At 61.3% G+C, this 20,796-nt stretch overlaps 2 protein-coding genes across 3 annotated transcripts; one reads left to right on the forward strand and one right to left on the reverse strand.

Annotated features, from left to right (window-relative positions):
- Window positions 1–255: 255 nt before the first annotated feature.
- On the reverse strand, window positions 256–1,831 carry BMP15 (bone morphogenetic protein 15; the record flags this gene model as incomplete). Its single annotated transcript, XM_084213240.1, has 2 exons — window positions 256–1,031; window positions 1,513–1,831. 2 exons carry the CDS (start codon window positions 1,829–1,831, stop codon window positions 256–258), a joined length of 1,095 nt encoding a protein of 364 aa, XP_084069366.1.
- Window positions 1,832–4,780: 2,949 nt separating this feature from the next.
- On the forward strand, window positions 4,781–15,779 carry SHROOM4 (shroom family member 4). 2 transcript variants are annotated; one of them, XM_084212754.1, is made up of 10 exons: window positions 4,781–4,934; window positions 8,232–8,383; window positions 9,495–9,626; window positions 10,132–12,073; window positions 12,272–12,333; window positions 12,732–13,319; window positions 13,520–13,942; window positions 14,026–14,212; window positions 14,758–15,030; window positions 15,112–15,779. In XM_084212754.1, exons 1-10 carry the CDS (start codon window positions 4,809–4,811, stop codon window positions 15,379–15,381), a joined length of 4,155 nt encoding a protein of 1,384 aa, XP_084068880.1. In that variant the 5' UTR covers window positions 4,781–4,808; the 3' UTR covers window positions 15,382–15,779. The 2 variants fall into 2 exon arrangements, with proteins under 2 accessions (XP_084068880.1, XP_084068881.1); XM_084212755.1 differs by having other exon boundaries at window positions 14,026–14,131.
- Window positions 15,780–20,796: the final 5,017 nt, after the last annotated feature.

Genomic DNA, 20,796 nt, shown 5'->3' on the forward strand with positions numbered 1-20,796 from the left:
CCCACCAAAACCAGGCAGCAGCCATGGGGGCTGCAGGAAGGACAGATGCCATGGGGCAACCACCCCAGCACAGGTTCCTGCCTTTAAAAACCCACAATTTACATAAAACTGTCATTGTAAAACCTCCCCACTGAGCAGCACTGCATGGGGAGGGGAGATGAGCCAAGTGAGCCCCAGGCAGAGCAAGATAAACCCTAAAGTCCAGATCTGCAGGAAGAGGCAGAGCCCAGGGATGATGTGCTGAGGCAGTGGAAATTACCGGCAAGTACAGGACTCTGCAATCATGTTCTCGTACTCCTTGTACAGTATGCCTCCATTGCGCTCAATCATGAGGACACTGATGGGGCTGTAGCGATAGGGCACACAGGAGGGCCGGGGCACACTGGCATCCACAAGCTGATGAACAAAACTCTGCACCACAGCATGGTTGGGTGCGTGGAAGTCATAGCGGAGTAGGTGGGGACAGGTGCCCTTGCAGTAGCGTGGGTTGTAGCGGTGAGGAGCGATGATCCAGTGGTCCCAGCCCAGCTGTGCAAAACTGACAGGGAAGGGGCGGAGGGAACAGTCACTCTTCTCCCCTCCCTGCTCCCGCAGGTACTTGGGCAGGTCATGAGCCAATGTCCCTGTATCACGTCGGTGTCGGTGGGGCTCTGCTGCTAGAGGTGCCAACCCTGCCTGGGTATCATTAAGGTAGAGAAGGAGAAAAGGGTGGCCAGGGGTCACGGGGGCATCGTGGCCTCCTGCTCGGCCAGCACGCACACAGACATGCCGCAGTGCCAGGCTCCCCGCGCTGCTGTTCCCCAGCACCAGGTAAGGGGTGACGTCAACTTCGGCCCAGCCATGGCGGGGATGGGCAGTAGGGCTGAGCAGCACCCTGGGTGCCTCACCAGCCATCACCAGCTCCAGAGCGCAGAGAAGGCGACCGTGGGCCAGTGACAGACTGGGCAGGAAGACCACAGTAGCTCTGAGGAGGTGCTCGACCTCTGGCTGGCCCTCCATGTGGTAGCTGAGGGCCTGCAAGTACCAGCGACCTGCAGGGAAGCAGCAACCGGTACCCTGTTAGCATAGTGCAGGAGGCACTGTGGAGCACCCCTTTCTCTCATGGTGCTGCCACAGCCCCACATAGCACAGGAGAGCCTGTGACAGCCATCTGCCCCGGCAGAAGCTATAGCAAACAGAAGCCATGAGCCAAGGCTTGCTGGTGGCATGAAGGACAAAGAGTCTGCAAAATTTCCCATCCTCTCCACCAACACCATTAGCCTGGCAGAGCATCAGGCAGAGTGGGAATGAGAGAAGGGCACACAAGGGCCAGCTATGCACTTGCCCATCTCACCCCTGGGGCAGAGCCTTGGATGCCTGCCAAGTAGAACCCCATGGCCAAGAGCAACCCCAGCCGGGATGCTGCAGAGAGGGGGAAGGAAGCAGGCATGAGACCTTGCCTTCAGAGCTCAAGCCCACCCTGCTAGCTCTGCTAAGCGCCTATATCATCCTTGGTGCTCACCGGTTCCTTACCTGCCCAGGGCTGACCTCCATGGGAACTGGCCTGCACCAGGCGGATGGTGTTGGTGCCTAGGCTGCGGCTGCGGCGGGGTCGGCCTTCGCGGTCAGCAGCACGCCGGTACAGATTCAGCATGTAGCGCAAGGGCTGCCCACTGGCTGGCCCCGCCTGCCAGCCCGGGCTGCCTGGAGCCCGCGTTTGCAGGGCTTGCAGGAGGGGCAGGGTGGGGACAGCAGGCAGGGAGCCAAGGGGCAGTGGGGACTGGTTCACAGCCTGGGAAAGGGGCACAACAAGGAGAAGGAGGAGGCTGGTGAAAGGATAGGGCATAGCCATGATAGGTGAGTGTCGCGAGGGAGCAGGTAAGAGGGACAAGGTGGGGCTGGCCAGCAGAAGAATTAGGGAGAACCTGCAGTCATGCTTCTCCTCACTTGAGAGGCAGAGCTGACTGCGGGCACCAGCAAAAGGATCCCAGGGTGCTTCCAGCTCCTATCAAGACAGGACAACCACATTAGCTGCTTCAGCTTGGCACAGGAACAGAAAGGTGGGGGGGAATCTGTATGCAAAAAGGGGTACAAATTCCAGACTGAAATCCAGACCAGGAGTAAAGCTAGCCCAACAGAGCCTGGCTATGGGAGCTGTAAAGGTGCTGGGGTGGGGTAGGGGGGTGGGGTGGAGTGGGAGAACCAGCTCACTCAGCCCACCTGCTCCTGGCTCAGCCTCCTCCTACAGGGTAGGAGGTCCTTGCCCAGGCCCATTTTAAAGGCATGGACTCAATCAGGTTTTAAAGAGGCAGGAGCTCCCTGGGTCCCAGGGGAGTGGGACCAGACAGAACCTGAGAAGGTGGTTTCATGCAATGGGAGTCCCTCCAGCTCCCTCCACTCTGTGCTGACACTCCATCAGTGGCTCATTACCTTTGTGCCCATTGCTGCATGCTGGTCTGTACTACCCCAAGAGGCACAGAACTTGGAGTTCTGCTCCCCAACAGCCCTGCAGCACAGCCAGGCTGCCCAGTGCCTCACTCTATCCAGCTGGTACTAAGACACATGGGTGAGCAGAGTGACCCTGAGACCAGCAGTGCTAAGTATGTCTGGGTAAGCCAGTAGTACCCCACTGTAGGCATCATCCTGCCACCACCATCAGCATGCCCACAACTTTCCCTACCTTGCCCAGCTTCCAGGTCTTTCTGCCAGCACCTGCTCAAAGCTGAGAGGTGAGCATGATGCTCACCCTCTCGCTGGCATGGGCCATTCAAGCCACTTTCTGTACTGGGGACAGTGCTTGCCTGGGAAAGGCCCTCTGTGCACACTACAGTATGGTATGGGCAGCTACAGCCAGTCCCACCTCCAGAGCCCCTGGTGCTGTGCCCAGACCCACAGTACACTGTTGCTCTCCTGCTGGGATGGAAGTGGCCAGGAGGTGACCACACTGGTTGGGAATCACTGGTGCAGACATAGGGACATGGGGAGAGCTGGAGGGATTGTACCAGTGTCTGCTGCCCACTCTTAGTGCCAGCTGGGCACAGTGCTGAGGGCTTGGGAGGGCTGTGTAGGGGCGTGTGTGGTGCTAAATGTGCTAAGGGGCTATGTGAAGAGCCAGGGCACAAGAGCCCTCTTGCCTGGCCAGGCAGCCCTTGTTACTAATTGGGAAGGCACACAAGGGGCAGATGAGCCAGTGAACCTTGGGAAGTCTGGGCATGGCAGCAGGCAGTCATGATTTGGGGGCATCACAAGGCAGGTGGGGTTGGGGTGGTGGACATGTCAGTGGTGGACATGTCAAGGCTGTATAGGGGGGAGCTATGAATCTCTCCTGGGTGGGCTCTAGCACTACAAATAGCCCAGGTACCACTCCACCCTGTGCCCTATGGCACTCAGATTGTACTGGTCTGGCTGCAGCTGGGCTGCAAAGGCAGCAGGCATAGTTCAAGACCGGTGCTTGTGGACAGGGACTACCAAGAAAAACTCGAGACCCTTCCAGCACTGGGAATGAACCAGCCTGGCACTGCAAGCTGACCCTCCCAGGCCATGGCAGGCAACCAGGGCTGCAGGCGCTGCTTGCAGAGCAGAGCTTTCCAGGCTGGTCGTCTGGGAAGGAGATGAGTAAGAGTCGTGGCCCCAGGCGGGAAGGGGAGGAGCAGGATTCTCAGGTTCCCTCGGGAATCCATGCTGATCCACTCCCACCATCCCTGGCTGCCATTCCCGTCTCTTCCTCCTGCCTCAATTTCCCCCAAGCAGTACAGCTGCCTCTCCTGGGTCTAGCAGGGAAAAGACAAAGGTGAAGAATGGCCAAACTGGCAGGTATGCCCTAAGGTGCCCGGCAGGATACGGACAGGGTGGGAGCTGGCATGGGTAGGTCAGACAGAAGCCAGCAGCGTGTGCTGGCCTGCAGGCAGTGGAGCTTGGGGTGCCAGTGTGACTACATGATGGGGAGCTGGGGGGGCTGCATCACCCTACTGCCACCCCCTCGTACCCACCTGAATGCTGTTGAACTGCCACTGTACCAGGCTAAACTGTGCTGAGCAGTCCCTACTGGTGTGTGTTTCTGGTGGCAGCATATTGTGCTGAACCCAACTGGGTCATTTTGAGCTGAACCTGTGCATGGTCAATCTAAGTCAAGCCAGGCCAGGCTCTGCTGAGCTGAACTCTGCCAGCCCTGCTTGTCCAAGTCAACCAAGCTGAACTGCACTGAACAAAATTGGGCCAGGTCAAGTGGCCAGATGAGACCCCTGTTTGTTCTGTGCTGTACCAAACTTAGCTTTGCCAGCCCTCAGTGTCATGTTGAACTGAGCTGAGACAAGCCAGAATGTGCCAACCCAGCTGAAACTGCACCAAGGCATGCCAGGCTGAGCCATGCTGGGCCAGTTAACCCATGCTGGCCCCCCTGCCATCCCACGTTGAGCTGAGCTGTGATGTATCATGCTGCACTGAAGTCTGCAAGCCTTCCATATCATGCCGTGCTGGGTTGAGCTGGACTGAATTGAAATACACCGCCTGGGCTGTACCCAGATGAGCCAAGCAGCTTACTTCAGGTCCCTGGGCTAAAGGATGGCATGCCAAGGTACTGAGTAGAAAGGTGCTGTGCTGTACCATTGTGTGCAGAGCCATGCCATGAGCTGCGCTGAGCCGTGCCGTGTTGTGCCGTGCCGAACCGTCCGCCGCCGTCCCCCCGTGCCTCATTGGCGGCGGCGGAGCAGTCCCGGTGCGGAGCGGCCCCGCCCCGCACTCGCCCCGCGCCGCTCAGCCCGGGCGGGCGGGGGTGTCATTTCCTCCACAGTTCGGGGCCGGGCCGGGATGGGGCTGTAGTTGTAGCCGCCATGGAGCGGGCCGAGGGCCGGCCCGGCGCCCCCCAGTACGTGCATGTGCAGCTGCAGGGGGGCGCGCCCTGGGGCTTCACGCTGCGCGGCGGGCTAGAGCACGGCGAGCCCCTCATCGTCTCTAAGGTAGGAATCGCCGGCAGAGTCCCGCGTGGGCTCCGCGACATCCCCCCGCGAGAGGCCTCCCGCCCGTGGCGGGGCGCGGGAGACGGGCGGACACCCGGGGTGCGGCGGCGTCGGGGGTGCGAGGAGCCCCGCCCGCGGGGTCTCGTGTCCTGGCGCGGCGGGACGGAGACGGCCACTCGCACCTACGATCTCCGCGGCCCTCCACTTAGAGTCGCGGTGAAGAGTGAGAGCGAGAGGGGCGGAGGGACAGCCCGGGCCCGGCGGCAGGAAGAAATTCCTCTGGCACATCCGTTGGGCTGGCGTCGGGGGCGGCCCCCACATTCCCCCCTCATGTCTTTCCCGGTCCCGTCCCGCGGGCTGTAGCCGGGGGAGGTCAGCCCCCTGTGTGCCCATCCGTGGGTGCCGCGCCCCCGGGCGTTCCAGGCACCGGTCTCTGCGGGGACGTTTAGGGCCATGGTGGGGGAACCATAGTCCGTCCCGTCATGCCCCGGCACCCCTGGAACGCAGGGGCAGGACCGTGCCCGGGACGGGGTTGGCGCCGGGGTGCGATGCCGAGCGGAGCCCGGCCGCAGCCGGGAGCAAAGGGTGAGGGTGACCCCTGCGGTCCCGATGTCTCGCCACACGGAGGGTCACCGATTCCCGCGGCCCCCGCCAGCGCATCGCTCCGCGGGAAGACTCGCGGGGAGACCCGCAAGGAGGAGAGTAGCGGTCAGGGAACTCCAATAGCCAATCCTCCGGGGAGCCCGGACAGGGCCCTGTCGCCGGACGATTTGGCCGCTTGCCCTCCCGGTGTCGCCGTCCTGCTGAGCCGGGGTGCGGCGGGCCGGGCTGGCGGCCCCGGGGCTGCTTCGTGCCTCGAGCCGGGCCGACTGCGCCCCCGGGCCGTTCCACGCCCTCGGCGGGACGCGGCCAGCGCGGTCTGTCTGGGGGAGCTGGAAAAGTGGCTCCGGTCCCAGCCCTGCGCCCTGAGGTGGCACCGTCGGCGGGTGGGGAGCCGGGCGCCGAAGAACTGCCCGCGTAACCCACTCGCTGCTGGCCTTGGGGGTGATGGGTCCCCGTGGGTCCACCGGTTGCAGGAGGAGGGGATGTTCCTCGGCACTTTTGAGAAGGGCATTGGCTTGCGGGCCGCGGGGTATCGGCCCCCGCGCTCCCACGGACACGCCACCACCGCGTGTGCTCGGCAGACAAAAGGGGCTTGTTCCAGCGCTTTGTGCATTCAGGGGAGGGTTCCCCGGGGTCACCGCTCCGCCGCTGCGGCCGGCCGAGGTGTGTGCGGAGAGGGGGCGGCCCTCGCCTGTGGCGCGGGGGGCGCGGGCCGGAAAGAGGAAGAGCGTCCCCACACTCGGTGACTGAATTTGGCCTCTGAGCCCACTCCAGGCAGGATCCCTTTCTGTGGCAGAGTCCCACGGAGGTGCTCACACGCGCCTTCCATGGGGCTGCAAACGCCCTCCGGCACTGGCTTCCCTGAGCACATCAGGGGCAAGGAGGGAGGTTGGTGTGGCGCAGGGTGAGCACAGCTCTGGTGCTGTCCTGGTTGTGATTCCTAAGACAAGTTTCTCCTGAGACAGGCAGACATTCCCGTGAGCTATCTGGTGCCCACCATTAGGGCCTAGAGTGAACTCCATGGATGGTGTTTGGGAAATGTCCTGGGCTGGCTCAGCCAGGCAGGGCATCAGGAAGTGGTGTTTGGTTGCCAGTGCTGAGTTCACTGGCGGTAAAGGCAGAACAAGGGGCTGTTTGTGCCAAATTTAGCTCCTTGTGCGTGATGCCAGGGCTGAGCCTGTCCATCCTAGTGTATGTGATGGCCCAGACATGGGTGCTGACCTGGTGGTGTCCTGCAGCAAGTGGGGACACCTTTAACCTCTGACTCATTCCCATGGCGGTGGCACGCAGGACTGGTGGGCACGTGTCTGGACAGAGGACTGAGGTGAAGGTGCAGCCTGCCTTGCATGCTCTGCTGGTGCCCGTTGGTGGGCAGCAGCGTGGCAAGGAGTAAACCCAGGTGCTCCGTTGACTGCATGGTAGGACTGGGAGCCCTCACAGGCAGTCAGGGTCCCCTGCCAGGAAGGCAGTCCCATGGCTGACATCTGGGTAGGAGGGCAGCCTGCCTGCACAGGCAGGCACATTGGGCTGTGCCCAGCCTGGGTATGGCATTGCGGTGCTAAGATCCCTGGAAAAATGGGAGAGCTGTTGGTTCTGGGCACAGCTGTGCCAGGCAAAGCCATGGGGCAGTGGTGCACTGGGCAGGAGACTTGGCTACTCCTACCTTTCTCCCTCCTAAGGTGACATTTTGTCCAGGGGTAGTGGAATGCCCCCTGAGCCCTGCCCGACATTAGGGCTGGAAAGTGGTACCCAGGGGTACATGCACAATGATTGACCTGCTAGGAAGCCATGTGTGCTCCCTGGCACTGGGGCCTGGCTGCTGCCCAGACTGGTCCTGCAGGCATGTGAGAAGAGCCAGGCCTGGGAGCAACTGGGCAGGGTGAAGAGCCCATGGGCAGGGTGGGTGCAGGAGCCCCAGCATGGAGCCAGGTTAGCTCTGCCCTGCGGGTGGCTATAGGGTCTTGCCACATCCACACTGTCCTGCCCCATGCACCTGCATGCCCTGTGCTACTGCCACCATGGAGAAGCAGCTCCAGTTGCTTGCCAGCCCTGTGCCATGGACTTGGCAATCCCTGGCCATTGCAGTGGCAGGATGGGCAGAGATCAGTGCTGGCAATGGACACTGCCTAGCCCAACTGGGCACTGCTTGTCCCAGGGCTGCCAGGACTTCACCTACCGGCTAGGGCAGAGGGCATGGGCCACGATCTCATGTGCTGGCAGCACCATGGCTATACTTCCTCTAAGCACAGTAATACAGGGTGCCAGGTTCATTTTGGCCATGGGTGTCACGGAGGGTAGGCATGTGCCAGGACTCAGCACTTCCCCTACTATTTTCTCCTATGTGCACATAGGGTGGGATGAGCATCAAAATCACCACGGGTGCCCAGACAGGCTCAGTGTGGGGTTGGAAGCAGCAGCAGGGGGCTGGCATCTATGCTGGACAAAGGGCCCTTGTGCTGCCTGTGAGGGAATCTGCTGGGATGTGACATTTTTCTTTTTCCCTGATGCCCTTGCTCAGAAATTCATATGACCAGAGAAGGGGGAGAGCCTGGCCCTACAGATCCCTCTGTGGTGCCTGGGGCTCAGGCACCCTCTCCAAAGCCTCTTTCTCCCCTGACACGTGGCGGCCATGGAACATCCCCTGGGGTATTCTGGGGGCTGTGCGCCCCTTGATGCCCCCTCTCTGTCACCCAGGTGGAGGATGGGGGCAAGGCTGCACTGTCCCGCCGGCTGCAGCCAGGTGATGAGCTGGTGAACATCAGCGGGACGCCACTGTACGGATCCCGCCAGGAGGCCCTCATCCTCATCAAGGGCTCCTACCGCACTCTGAAGATGGTTGTTCGCAGGTTGGCAGTGCTGTGGAAGGGACACGGGGAGGGCCAGTGGGGCTTTACCTGCCTGGGGAACTGGCAGGAACCTGGAGGTGCCCTTGTCTCCAGCTTGGAGGTGCCCCTTACTGGGACAGGGTGGGGAGCAGCCCCTTGCTGCTGTCAGCACTCCCGCTAAGTGAGGGTTCCACATCCAGCAGAGCCAGGGCAGTGCATCGGGCTTACCACCCCCTCGCTGGGCGGTGTCTTCAAGCGTGGCCGCTCCTCTCCCTTCCTGCCTGCCTGCCTCCTGCCTGCCTGCTTGCCTGGGAAAGGAAGGAGAGGCAGGGCTGGGCCTTGCAGTCCCTTCCCCCCCCAGCCCCTCCAACTGCATCCATTCCCTGGCTGCATCCTGACTGACTCCAGCTCCAGCAGCATTCAGGGGCAGGGACGGCGCAAGGGCACTGCCCAAGGGGCAGGGGTCCCACGGGACTGTGCTGGGGCTCAGCATCATCCATGGTGAGTTTGGGGGTTCTGGGAAGTCCCTGTGCTGACCTCACAGCTTGCTGCTCTTATCCAGTCAGTAGATGTGGCAGCACTTGGCAGTTGGGAGGTATAGGAGGTGGCTTCTGACCACATCTATGCAGTGGCATTTGCTGGGTGGGCTGGAGACTCCTGTGGATGCTGTGAGGGCCTGGGACAGAGACCAGCACAGGACCCTTCCCAGAGACATGATGTAGCTGGTGCTTGCTGCGGATATTGGGGCACAAAAGAACAAGGGGGAAGGTCAGGCTTGCGCTGGAGACAGATGTGGCCCCAGTGTCCTTTGGTGGAGCTAATGCAGTCCCAGCAGACACTTGCCCTGCTCAGGTCATTGCCTATGGGCTATGCAGGGGCCGTGTCCTCGGTCTCCTGTTAATGCGGCAACAGGGATGCTGCAGTCTGGGGAGTCCTGGCCAGCTGGGTGAACTGTGAGATCCCCTTGCCCACTGCCGAGTGCTTGCAGGACTGGACCCTCCTCGCTGCCATCCCCTTTGGGCGGGCGCTGGCCTGGGGGGGACAGGAAACCCCGTAGGAAGTGACTTCAGCCCCAGTTCCTTGGCCTGGCTTCCTCCCCATTCTTGTCCTTTCCCGCTGTTGCTCTTGGCAGGAGGAGCGTGCCCGTCTTCCGGCCACATTCCTGGCACGTGGCCAAACTTGCCGAAAGCCGCCCAGACGTCCCCACCATGCACTGCCCTGCTGATGCCTTCAGCCTCTCCTGGCCTTCAGGGTGTGATGTCAGGTGAGACCCTGGGGGCAGTTATGAGACTGTGCAAGGGGAGAGGGCAGATGGGACACCCTCTTGGGTTGTGGCAGTGGGGGTGGCATAGGGGCTCCCACTCTAGTTTCGGGCATCCCTCCTCATCCTGCACTACCCTTTCCCCTGCCTGTTTACTCCCGGCTCCCGGCAGGAAGGGGCGGTGGCTCTGCTGGAGACAGCCAGGAGCTGCTTAGTCCCACTGCCCCGCTCTCGAGTGGCTGGAGTCACACACGCCCAGTGTTCCCTGTGCCTGTTCCCCTTGCCAGTGCCAGGCAGCCTTGGTGGTGGCCCCAACCCGGGGGTGAAGGGCAAGTTGGGGTAGTGCTGCCCTGTGCTCCGTTGTCCCGGGGAGGGTGTATGCGGGGGGATGGGCTCCTTGGGATCTCTGTGGAGCTGGATGAGGGGCAGCAGGTGCCTGTAACACTGACGTGGGGCTAGGCAGCAGCAAGCTGTCCCTGCAGTGGAACCCACTGTCCTGGCACTGCAGCACTGACCGGAGCAGCTCCATCGGGAGCATGGAGAGCCTGGACCATCCCAGCCAGGCCTGCTATGAAGGAGACCCCTCACCCGTTGACCAGGGCACGTACCAGAGCAAGCGGGACTCGGCCTACAGCTCCTTCTCTGCCAGCTCCATCGCCTCTGACTGCGCCCTCTCCCTCCGTCCTGAAGAGGCCGTGTCCATTGATTCCAGCCTCCAAGGCCCCTGCAAAGCCCCTGACAGGCGCTACCTGGCCACAGGGGCTGAGCCATCTGCCAGCTGGCACCCTGAAGCCTGGCGGGCACTAGTGCCCCCCCAGCCCCCTGTCAGGAGGGACAGCCTGCGAGCAGCCCCAGCTGGCAGAGGGGACAGGTGCCAGGCCTCAGTGTCAGTGGACATGCTGCATGCCAAGGGCCGGTGGATCTCTGACACCTTCCTCTGCCAGCGGGATGGGGAGGCAGAAGTAGCGGGCAGGAGGAAACTGGCACCATACCCCACGAAAGACTGTCTCTCTGCTGACCAGTATTACATGCTGAGCTCCCACTCGGACCGTTGCACAGCTGAGCCACTCCTGGGGGAGAGCATGGAGTCCGACAACCAGTCATACCTGGATGATAGCATGCACCAAGTTCCTGATGCCACGACAGCAGGTGACAACCCATTGCTGTCCCCTCTCAAGGGCCACGTGTCACACCGTCACAGTGCTCCCGAGCAACTGCTGGCCTCCCAGTTCCGCTCCCTCCAGCTGGGCACCAACAGCGGGCGAGCCTCTCCAGCCCCCAGTGGGCAATGCTGGACCTTGTCCCCGCTGCATCCTGAGGGCAGCCGAGGGGGAGCCACAGGGGCTGCCCAGGATCCTCCGCACTGCCCAGAGCCTTGCTGCCGCCCAGCGCCCTGCCACTGCTGCCCTGAGCTGCAGCAAGCCTGCAGGCCGGACGGCCAGGGGGCTAGCCCAGTACTCAGCACTGAGAGGCCAGTGGAGGAGGAGAGCCGGGGAGGGGCCCGGCGGGCTGGGGGTCCTCCCCACCGCTCTGCTCAGATGCGCCGCCGCAGTGACCGCTTTGCCACCAGCCTGCGCAACGAGATCCAGCGGCGCAAGGCCCAGCTGCAGAAGAGCCGGGGTCCTGGTGCACCTCCACCTGGTGAGGAGCCAGTGGAGGAAACTGAGGAGCCCCCAGAGGGCAGTGTACTGGCAGAGCGACATCCTGCCCCGCTTGAGTGTCTCAGCCCGGCACCGAGTGAGGAGAGCAGGAACTCTGACCGCTCTGCAGACCGGGGCATCCCCACCCCTGACCCAGCCCCTAAAGGGCCCCTGTCCCCTGAGCGGGTGGTGCCAACAGCCAGGGGCCGCTGGCGCTGGTCCCCGGAAAACAAGCTGCAGCCACAGCACTCGCCCAGCCCCAGTACACTGGAGGGCTACAGCCAGGGCCCGGCGGCCTGCAGCTCCCCACCACGGTGCAGCGATGAAGCAGTCCTGCTGCCCTTCGCCGACCGCCGCCGGTTCTTTGAGGAGAGCAGCCGACTGGCATCACCCCGGCACAGCAAGCCACCAGCAGGTGATCCCAGCACCTTCCAGCCCTCTGGCTCTGAGCACCGGGATGTCCGCCGCCTCTCTGTGGACCACGCCTACAGCCCACCCTCACCCAGCCGCCCTGGCTCTGCTGGCCCCTATGCTGAGTGCTGCCGGGAGCAGCCCCACTGTTACAAGCCACTGGGGAGGCCGGGGGAGCTGGATCACCTGCGGGGCTTCTCCTACCCCTATGGGGTTCCCCTGCGCCCTGAGCCCTGCCGCTACTGTGGAGGGGACCCGTGCCCACCACCGCTGCCCCGTGGCCACGCATGCCGCTGTCATCCTGTGTCCTGGATGCGCTGCCCTGAATGCTGCTACCCAGCTACCCATCCTGGGCGAGAGGAGAGTGATGCCTGGCCCCCTCGGAGAGCTTTCGTCCCAGTGAGTAATGCCCTGTGGGACTGTGCTGGGGAGCACCACTGACACTCGCTTGCACCTCTGGACCATTACCCTGGGTTGGAGTGTGGGGTACTGTTCCCCCATTCTCCCTGCAGACTGCCTGCAAGTCTTCTGCGCCTGAATGGGGATTGGACAGAGGTGCTGGGGGATGGATTTCACACTGCCTTCCCCCTCACACAGGAATTTCCTCAGGATGAGTGGGAACCACCTGCAATCACCAGGAAAGTCAGCCAGTCCGTCAGGTGAGCCCTTGCCGAATGCCACGGGGCTGGGATGTGTGTGCTACTCAGTGGGGACCTCTGCCGGGGGATGTGGGGACTGCCGTGATTTTGACTGGGGATGTAGAAAGTGCCTCCCATAGTTCCTCGGCCATCCTTGGCGTGGTGCCCTTTGAGGCAGGAGGAGGGACGCTGGGCAAGGGTGTGTGAGGAGGTGTCCACAGCAAAGGTGGTCCCCTCCTTACCCTTCCCCAGGGGTCTGGGGCCATTTCTGGGGAACTGTGCCCAGCAGATAAGCCTGGGCTTCTCCCACCAGTGTGACTGGATGACTAGCTGGGGTAAATGAAGCTGGGCAGGAAATGGGCCTGAACCACCAGATGGGTGACTGTGTATGGGAGGACGGGTGCCTCCTTCTCTTCCAGCTACCCACCCGGTTTCCCAAGGCTTGGCCCATTCCACACCTGCCTTGAGAGCACCGAGCCAGAGTGGCTGCCCTGCTACCGGGCCACATCCACGCATGACCTCTTGTGGGATAGTGACCGCCTGGCCCACACCCCTGAGAGCCCCCCGGATCCGCTGCACCGCCCACTAAGGGGCAGAGCCTTCTCTGAGAGCCATCTCAACCTGGAACCTTCCAGCCCCTGGGGCTGTGACCAGAAGGACCTTTTCCGTGCCAAGCTGGACCCTCCCAGCATCCCCAAAAAGAAGGGCCCCCCACCTCCCCGCCCACCTCCGCCCAACTGGGAGAAGTACAGACAGCGTCGGGCATCCCAGCACCCACCAGATGGTGCTGGGCACGGCTCTTCCTTCTCTGCTGCCCCAATGCCAATCCGCAGCATTGCTGAGGCAGTGAGGGAGCGGTCACAGAGCCTCACCAGGGAGCAGAAAGGCCAGGCCTGGGGGCACACTGCTTGCCCCCCTGCTTCATCAGGTGCCTGGCCCCGACCTGAGGCCCCCAGATCACTCCGCAGGACTCCTGGGCCTGATGCTGCCAACGCTGAAATTTTCAGGCAAGTGGTGCCGTGGCATGGGGGTGGGCCCTTGTACTCTGTATCAGAGCATCCTAATCCTTAGAGCACCCTGTGGGGGGTTTTTGTGTTGTGGAGTGTTCCTGTCCCTGACCTCTTTCCCTGGCATGGCCATAGCCCTGAGTGTCTCTGCCCCCATGGGTGGGCAGGGGAGCTGACATGCTCTGGGTGGGTGTTGACAGGGTGTCAGGAGCTGGGGAGAAGTGGACAAAGATGAAGCGGTCTGGGGAGATGGAGGAGCAGCCCCAGAGGCTCATCCAGAACCAGGAGCAGGGCCGTGCCAGTCCCTGTGGGGTGGGTGAGTGCCCCCTGTCCCTGCATTGTGGCTCTGGTCCTGCCCTGCCGGAGGCACTTAAGCCCAGTTCTGGGGCAGTCGAGGGGGTGAGCTGCCAGGGCAGCTGGCCCCAGCCCCGCTGCATGGACTCCGAGGAACGCCTGTGGGACGTGGCTGTCAGCGACCATTCCCTGGCTAGTGTCCTGGCCCCCTTGGCTTCCTCTGGCACCACCACTGAGGTGATGGGTGAGCTGCTGGTGGCAGGGGAGCAACAGGCCTGGCGGAAGTGTCTCCAGCAGGACTGGCACCTGGAGGCCCTGGCACAGGACAGGTAGGACTGTCACAACACTGGGCCCCATACTAAGGGCAGGCTGACACCCCCCAGTGCTTATTGCTCTATCTCTGTCTCCCCAGGCAAGGTTTTGAGCCCATCTCGCTGCCTCCCAGGAGTGCTGCCAGTTCCAGTTCCTTCCCAGTGCACTATGGTGTAGCAGTGGGCAAAACTGAGCCACTCAACAAGGTAAAGGCGCTGCCGGAGGTAGTGGAGGGGAGCTCAGAGGATGAGGAGGAGGAGGTGGACCATGAGCTGGTGGAAAAGAAGGTACAAGACACTGCTGGGGTTCCCCACTGCCCTGGCCAGGTGCTCACGGAGACTGGGTGCATTTCTGGATGTTCATGGGGACTGAGGCATCACTGGGAGCTGGGGACATCACCAGGCATTCATGGGCATGGGGGTAATTGCTGTACACTTGCGGGTACCAGGAACATTACCATATACTCACACGGGGCTGGGGCATTGCCAGATGTCTGCAAGGACCAGGGGCATTGTCAGGTGCTTGCAGGACCTGGGAGTCTCACCAGATGCTTGTGGCGACCAGCAGCATCTCCAGATGCTTGATGCTTGCAGGGGCTGGGATGTTCCCAGATACCCACAGGGGCCGGGGGCATCCATTAGGTGCACATGGATTCTGAGACATTTACAGATTCTTGTGGGGACTGGGAATTGCCAGTAGCTCATGGGAACCTGGGGTACCTCAAGGTTCTTGTGTACTGTCGGCCCCAGCACAGCGCCCCTATACCTCTGTGCCAGTCCCCTGATCCCATGGGGAGCGGCCCCAGTTTCCCCTGACCCCTTTCCTCCGGCAGCTGCAGCTGATTGAGAGTCTGAGCCGCAAGCTGGTGGTGCTGCAGGAGGCACAACGGGGGCTGCAGGAGGATATAAGTGCCAATGGGGCGCTGGGTGAAGATGTGGCTGCTCGCCTGCAAGCCCTCTGCACCCCAGGGGAGTTCGACAAGTACCGCCTCTTCGTGGGTGACCTGGACAAGGTGGTCAACCTCCTGCTCTCCCTCTCGGGTCGTCTGGCCCGGGTGGAAACTGCCCTGGGCAGCCTCGGGCCGCACGCTCCTGCTGAGGACAAGGTGGGCATGGGGGAGGGGACCCTCACCCATGAGGTTTTGGGCTGTGGGATGCCCTGCCAATGCCAGCTGTCTTTCCCACAGCTGGCCCTACGGGAGAAGCAGCGGCTGCTGGTGGCACAGCTGGAGGATGCCAAAGAGCTGAAGGAGCACGTGGGGCGGCGCGAGGAGGCAGTGGGTGCCATGGTGGCACGGTACCTGCCCGCCGAGCACCTCCAGGACTACCAGCACTTCGTCAAGATGAAGTCAGCCCTCATTGCTGAGCAGAGGGAGCTGGAAGAGAAGATCAAGCTGGGCCAGGAACAGCTCAGGTGCCTGCGTGAGAGCCTTGGCCAGGCCTCCAAGGACTGCTAGCCCCCTACCCAGTCTCCTTCCAGGATCCTGGCTGTGATCCCAGATTGCTGCCAAAGAGGATCCAGCCCCTTGTGGATTCTCCCTGTGTCTGTTCATCTGTCCAACCCCTGCCTTTTATTTATTTTTGTGATTTACCAAGCAGAAGAGGGGGGTGCCAGGGGTGCTGACAGGGGTTGTTGTGCCACAGAGTTGTCATGGGCTCTGGCCACTCAGCAGCTTGTGGCCCAGCAAGACCAGATGGATGGATGCTACCACCACTCTCATGGGTCTTTCTGTGCCCATGAGGTCCCTCCAACTTGTCCTGGACACCAGTGCCTGTCTTGGATCTGGTGCTGCACCACATGCCTTAAACATCCCCCAGCTACTATTCATGCAGCGTCTGAAAGGGTTAAACTGTGCTCACCGCTGTCCTGTCTCTTTGTCCAGCTCTGTCCATCTGTCGGGGGAGCTGAAGGAATTTCAGCCCCAGCATCCTTTTCCTCCTCATTGTGTCAGAAACAATGGCCCAGCCAGCACGTTCTTAACCCACTCCCTGCTGGCTGAGGGACCACAGGGGGCAGAGGTGAGTGTCAGTAGGTGTTGTGTACCTGTGTCTTGGGATGGTACCCTGCCAGGGCCTGGATGCAGGGACAAATACACTGAGGCCTGTGCTACCCTCTGTCACCAATGCTGTGGGCATGGAGGCAACCCAGCCTCAATCAGCCCTCACCTGTAGCTTCTAGCTCAACACCAGGAACGATTAATAGAGGAAAAACCACATTAAGGACAAAACGGGGTACCTGTCCCCTCCTTTCTGCTGCAACAGCCACAAATAGCACTTAGATATCACCCCTGCCACTGTCCACCTGTCTCCACGGCGTGAGCAGGTGCCTTCATACTGATTTTGCACAGGGGTTTAATGCAACCAGCAGGAGCTTGGGGCAGGAGGGTAAACGTTTTGGGGAGGCACGTGGGCTGCAGTGCTTTGGTGTGGCCCCATAGCTGGACAACCCAGCCCAGGGTTCAGGCAGTATCCATGCCTGCCTGTGAGCTCCAGCAGCAGCCCTGCTGAGTTGCTACCCCTTCTCTGGGCTACCCTTTAGCCTCTTAAACACTACACTTCACACCTGCCTGGCTGTACTGTGGGATCGGGCCTGGCAGGAGTGGGGTCCTCAACAGTCCCTCCATCTCAACCACCCCAGGATCATTGCTAGGACCAAAGACTGCACCCCCTGGGGGCCATGCTGCTCTCATGGTGGGGTTCAGCAGCCCTGCACAGGGCCCTGTGCTGGAGGAGCTGCCAGCGCCTGCATGTTGCTGCAGGCCATTGTATCTCTAACAGTAAAGCTGCAGCAGGAGCTGCACTTCTGTTCCATCTGTCTCTTGCGTGGTTTGTACCTGTGCCCCAACAACAGGCACTGGAGCAGGGAGGGGGTAATTGCTCCAGCTGGGATGAATCAAGGCTTAGCAAGCTCTTGGGAGCTGAATGCCCCCATGGCACAGGGGGCACCTGAAGTGCGGCTGTGGGCAGGGTGTCTTCTGCTCCCAGTGCTCCTAGGCTGAGTTGAGGCACAGGTCAGTGCCTGGACCCTTCTGCCGGGATGCGTGTAGGAGTCACAGCACTTGGGTAGTGGATACAGGGTTTTCCCTGGCAATCTCTCAGGGCATAGCTGCCAGAGCTTTTGGGGCAGCCCCGGGGAGGGGGTGGCCGTGCCCAGGGGGATGTCGCCGTGCTGCTGCTGCTGACCCTGTTCCGGGGTGCCCCGATTCACCGCGGTACGGCAGGGTGGTGCCCAATGCCTTCCCCGGGGACTGCTCTGCTCGCAGTTCGCAGGGAGCGCCGGGCACCACGCGGCAGCGCAGGGGCGACGGCGGCCGCTGGGCGGCGCCAGTGCTCGGACGGGGCACGCGCGTACAGGTGGGTGTGGGCACGCAGGTGCGCGCGAACGCGCGCGGGGGGCAGGGGCGCGCGCCTGCGCAGGTGCAGGGACGGGACCCGGGGATGCTCCAGGGTGAGCTCAGGTGCGCGAGGCCAGCGTGAGTGTGGGCGAGTGGGTACACACCCGCACAGTGGGTACACACCCCCACAGTGGGTACACAACCCCACAGTGGGTACACACGTGCACAGTGGGGTACACACCCGCACAGTGGGTACACAACCCCACGGTGGGGTACACATGTGCTCAGTGGGTACACACCTGCACAGTGGGTACACACGTGCTCAGTGGGTACACATGCGCACAGTGGGGTACACATCCGCACAGTGGGTACACACCTGCACAGTGGGGTACACACCTGCACAGTGGGTACACACCTGCACAGTGGGGTACACACCTGCACAGTGGGGTACACACCTGCACAGTGGGTACACACGTGCTCAGTGGGTACACACGTGCACAGTGGGTACACAACCCCACAGTGGGTACACACGTGCACAGTGGGGTACACACCTGCACAGTGGGTACACACCCGCACAGTGGGGTACACACCTGCACAGTGGGTACACAACCCCACGGTGGGATACACATGTGCTCAGTGGGTACACACCCCCACAGTGGGTACACACCTGCACAGTGGGGTACACACCCGCACAGTGGGTACACAACCCCACGGTGGGATACACATGTGCTCAGTGGGTACACACCTGCACAGTGGGTACACACGTGCTCAGTGGGTACACACCCGCACAGTGGGGTACACACCCGCACAGTGGGGTACACACCTGCACAGTGGGGTACACACATGCTCAGTGGGGTACACACCTGCACAGTGGGTACACACGTGCACAGTGGGGTACACACCCGCACAGTGGGGTACACACGTGCATGTGCATAGGAGCGTGTCGGTGAGTGGTCTGAAACACGTGGAGTGTATGCACATGGCTGTGCAGGGGGTACAGGCACATGCACGTCAGTGCACACAACTGAACGTGTACCCTCAGATGGATGTGTGCACACATGTGAGCACATACATGTGAGCACACAGCTGAACTCTTACATAGGCGAATGCATGCACACACCTCTGAGCACGTATGTTCACGTAGTTGAACGCATGTCACATGTGTGAGCGCATGTGTACAGGCCACAGCTCCATGCTGCTGCACACAAGTGCTAGTGGCAAGTGACTGCACGTGCAGGTGAACGCACACACGGGGGAATTCGTCCTATGTCTGATGTGCACATGTGAATGCATGCACATGTGTATAAGTGTGAGTTCACAGGACTACTTGTGCAAGCCCTTGCATACGGATAACTGCACGCACAGGGAAACTGTACCCCGTGACCCATTCAAAACTCCATTGCCCCTCCATGCAGCTCCAGCTGCTGCCCGGCGGGACTGTCGGCCCACAGCATGGCGGCATGGCTGGGTTGCTGGGTACAGCGACCCTCAGTGCTGGATGTGGCCATGGCAAGGGGTGTGCTGGGGATCCCTTTGTGAGACTTCAGAGTTGCAAACAGAACCCATAAAGGTGGGGTAGCCCCTGGCCCTGGTGTCTGTGTCCCCACTGTGACGAGCTCTCCATTTTACAGATCCCAGATCTGTCCCACAATAACCCATACACCTGAGCTGGGGAAGGATGAGGACATGGCAGGTAGGGATACTTTAATGAGACACCCCTTCCGCATGTGGGAGATGGGGAATCCTGGAGCATAAAAGTCCAAACCCCATAGCAGGGCGCGTATAGTAGGCCCCCCTCACTCCCACAGTCCATTACAGCCCAAAAGGGAAAACCATGCATTGGGAAGGGAGAAGAGAGCCCTTCCTGTGCTGGGGCAGAATGGCCCAGCAGGAAGGAAGGGATGTGGAGATGCCAGCTTGGAGAGCCCAGACCAGCAGGGAGTGAGAGATGAGCATAGGGGCCCATGCAACACTGTGGGATGGAAAGTGAGGCCAGAGCCTCTCTCCCCAGATGTTTGGCATCACACCCCACTATGTGCATGCATGTGTGTGTGCTCCAACACATGCCCTGCAGGGCATGTTCTCTGCAATCACACCTCTGTGGGGCTATCTGCATGCATGCACGCCACAGAATCACAGAAAGATTTGGGGTGGGAGGGATCATTGAAGGACATTCTGTCCAATACTACCTGCCATGGGCAGGTTTAGGGTTAGCGTTAGGGTTAGGGTTAGGGTTAGGGTTAGGGTTAGGGTTAGGGTTAGGGTTAGGCAAGGCCATCTTCCAGGGATGCCAGGTTGCTCCAAGCCCTATCCATCCTGGCACTGAACACTTGCAGAGATGGGACAGCCACAGCTTCTCTGTCCAGCCCGTGCCCGTGCCTCACCACCCCCATGAAAAAGATTTCCTCTTTCTGTGTAATCCAAACTCACCATAAGTCACTATAAAACTGATGCCTCTTTTCCTGTCTTTCCATGCCCTGTGAAAAACTCTCCTTTTGGAACCCCCTTGGTATATTGGAATGCTTCTTTAAGGTCTTACTAGAGCCTTGTCTTCTACAGGCTGAACAACCCTGTATCTCACAGCTTGTTTCCACAGTAGATGGTTTTCAGCCCTCAGAGCATCTCTGTGATGTTCTCTTGACCCACTCTAACAGCAGCACATCCTTCTTGTGCTGGCGACACCAGATCTGCAGCCAGCACTCATGGGCATCGCGCCAGAGGACAGCAGAGCAGATGGGGAGAAGCTCCCTCCCTCATCCTTCCACCCACCCTGCTGGAGATGCACTCAGGACATGGGTGGCTCTCTGGGCTGCCAGCACATTTGTGCAGTGTTTGTACAACTGTGTGGCAGCATCTGTGTGCGTGCTCGGCCGTGCCTCCATGTAACGCCATATGCCCATATGGTTGCATGGCAATGGGGCACACGCTCCCCTGTGCATGGGGTGTGCGTGCGGGTGTGTGCACAAAAATGTGTGTGGCCACGGTGTGAATGCTCACCTGTGCCAGCCATGTGCCTGCCCTGGTCCATGTGGGGAATGCACAAATATGCACAGTGCAGTGCACAGTGGCAGTGCACGTGCTCTCCCGTGCCCACACGGATCTATGTGCAGGCACAGGGTGCATGTGCTTTCCCTTGCCTGGAGTGTGCAGGCATGTGTGGTCTATGACTGCTTGCTCATATGCCTATGCGGACGGTACGCACACATGTGTCGCTGCGATGCCTATGCATGTGCTGGCTCTGCCCACGTGGGTGGTGCATACACAGGTGCACTGCAGTGGGGCATGTGCTCTCCCGTGCCATGCATGTACCACGCGAGGGGAGCATCCCTTCGTGCACGGTGGAAGCCGCGTCCGCCCGTGCATGTGCGAGCCTGTGCACACGTATGTGCGTGAGCACACCCACACCGGGTGTGACCGCCGTGCCTGCGTGGGCGGGCAGCGCACACGTGCGTGCACGTGTTCTCCCGTGCCCGCGCGGGTGCCGCACACGGATGCGCGCGGGGGCGCGCGGGTGCCCGCTGTGCCCGCATGCTCGGG

The sequence above is a fragment of the Fringilla coelebs genome (genome assembly GCF_963513975.1).
Source record: "Fringilla coelebs genome assembly, chromosome: 11".
Lineage (NCBI taxonomy): Eukaryota > Metazoa > Chordata > Aves > Passeriformes > Fringillidae > Fringilla > Fringilla coelebs.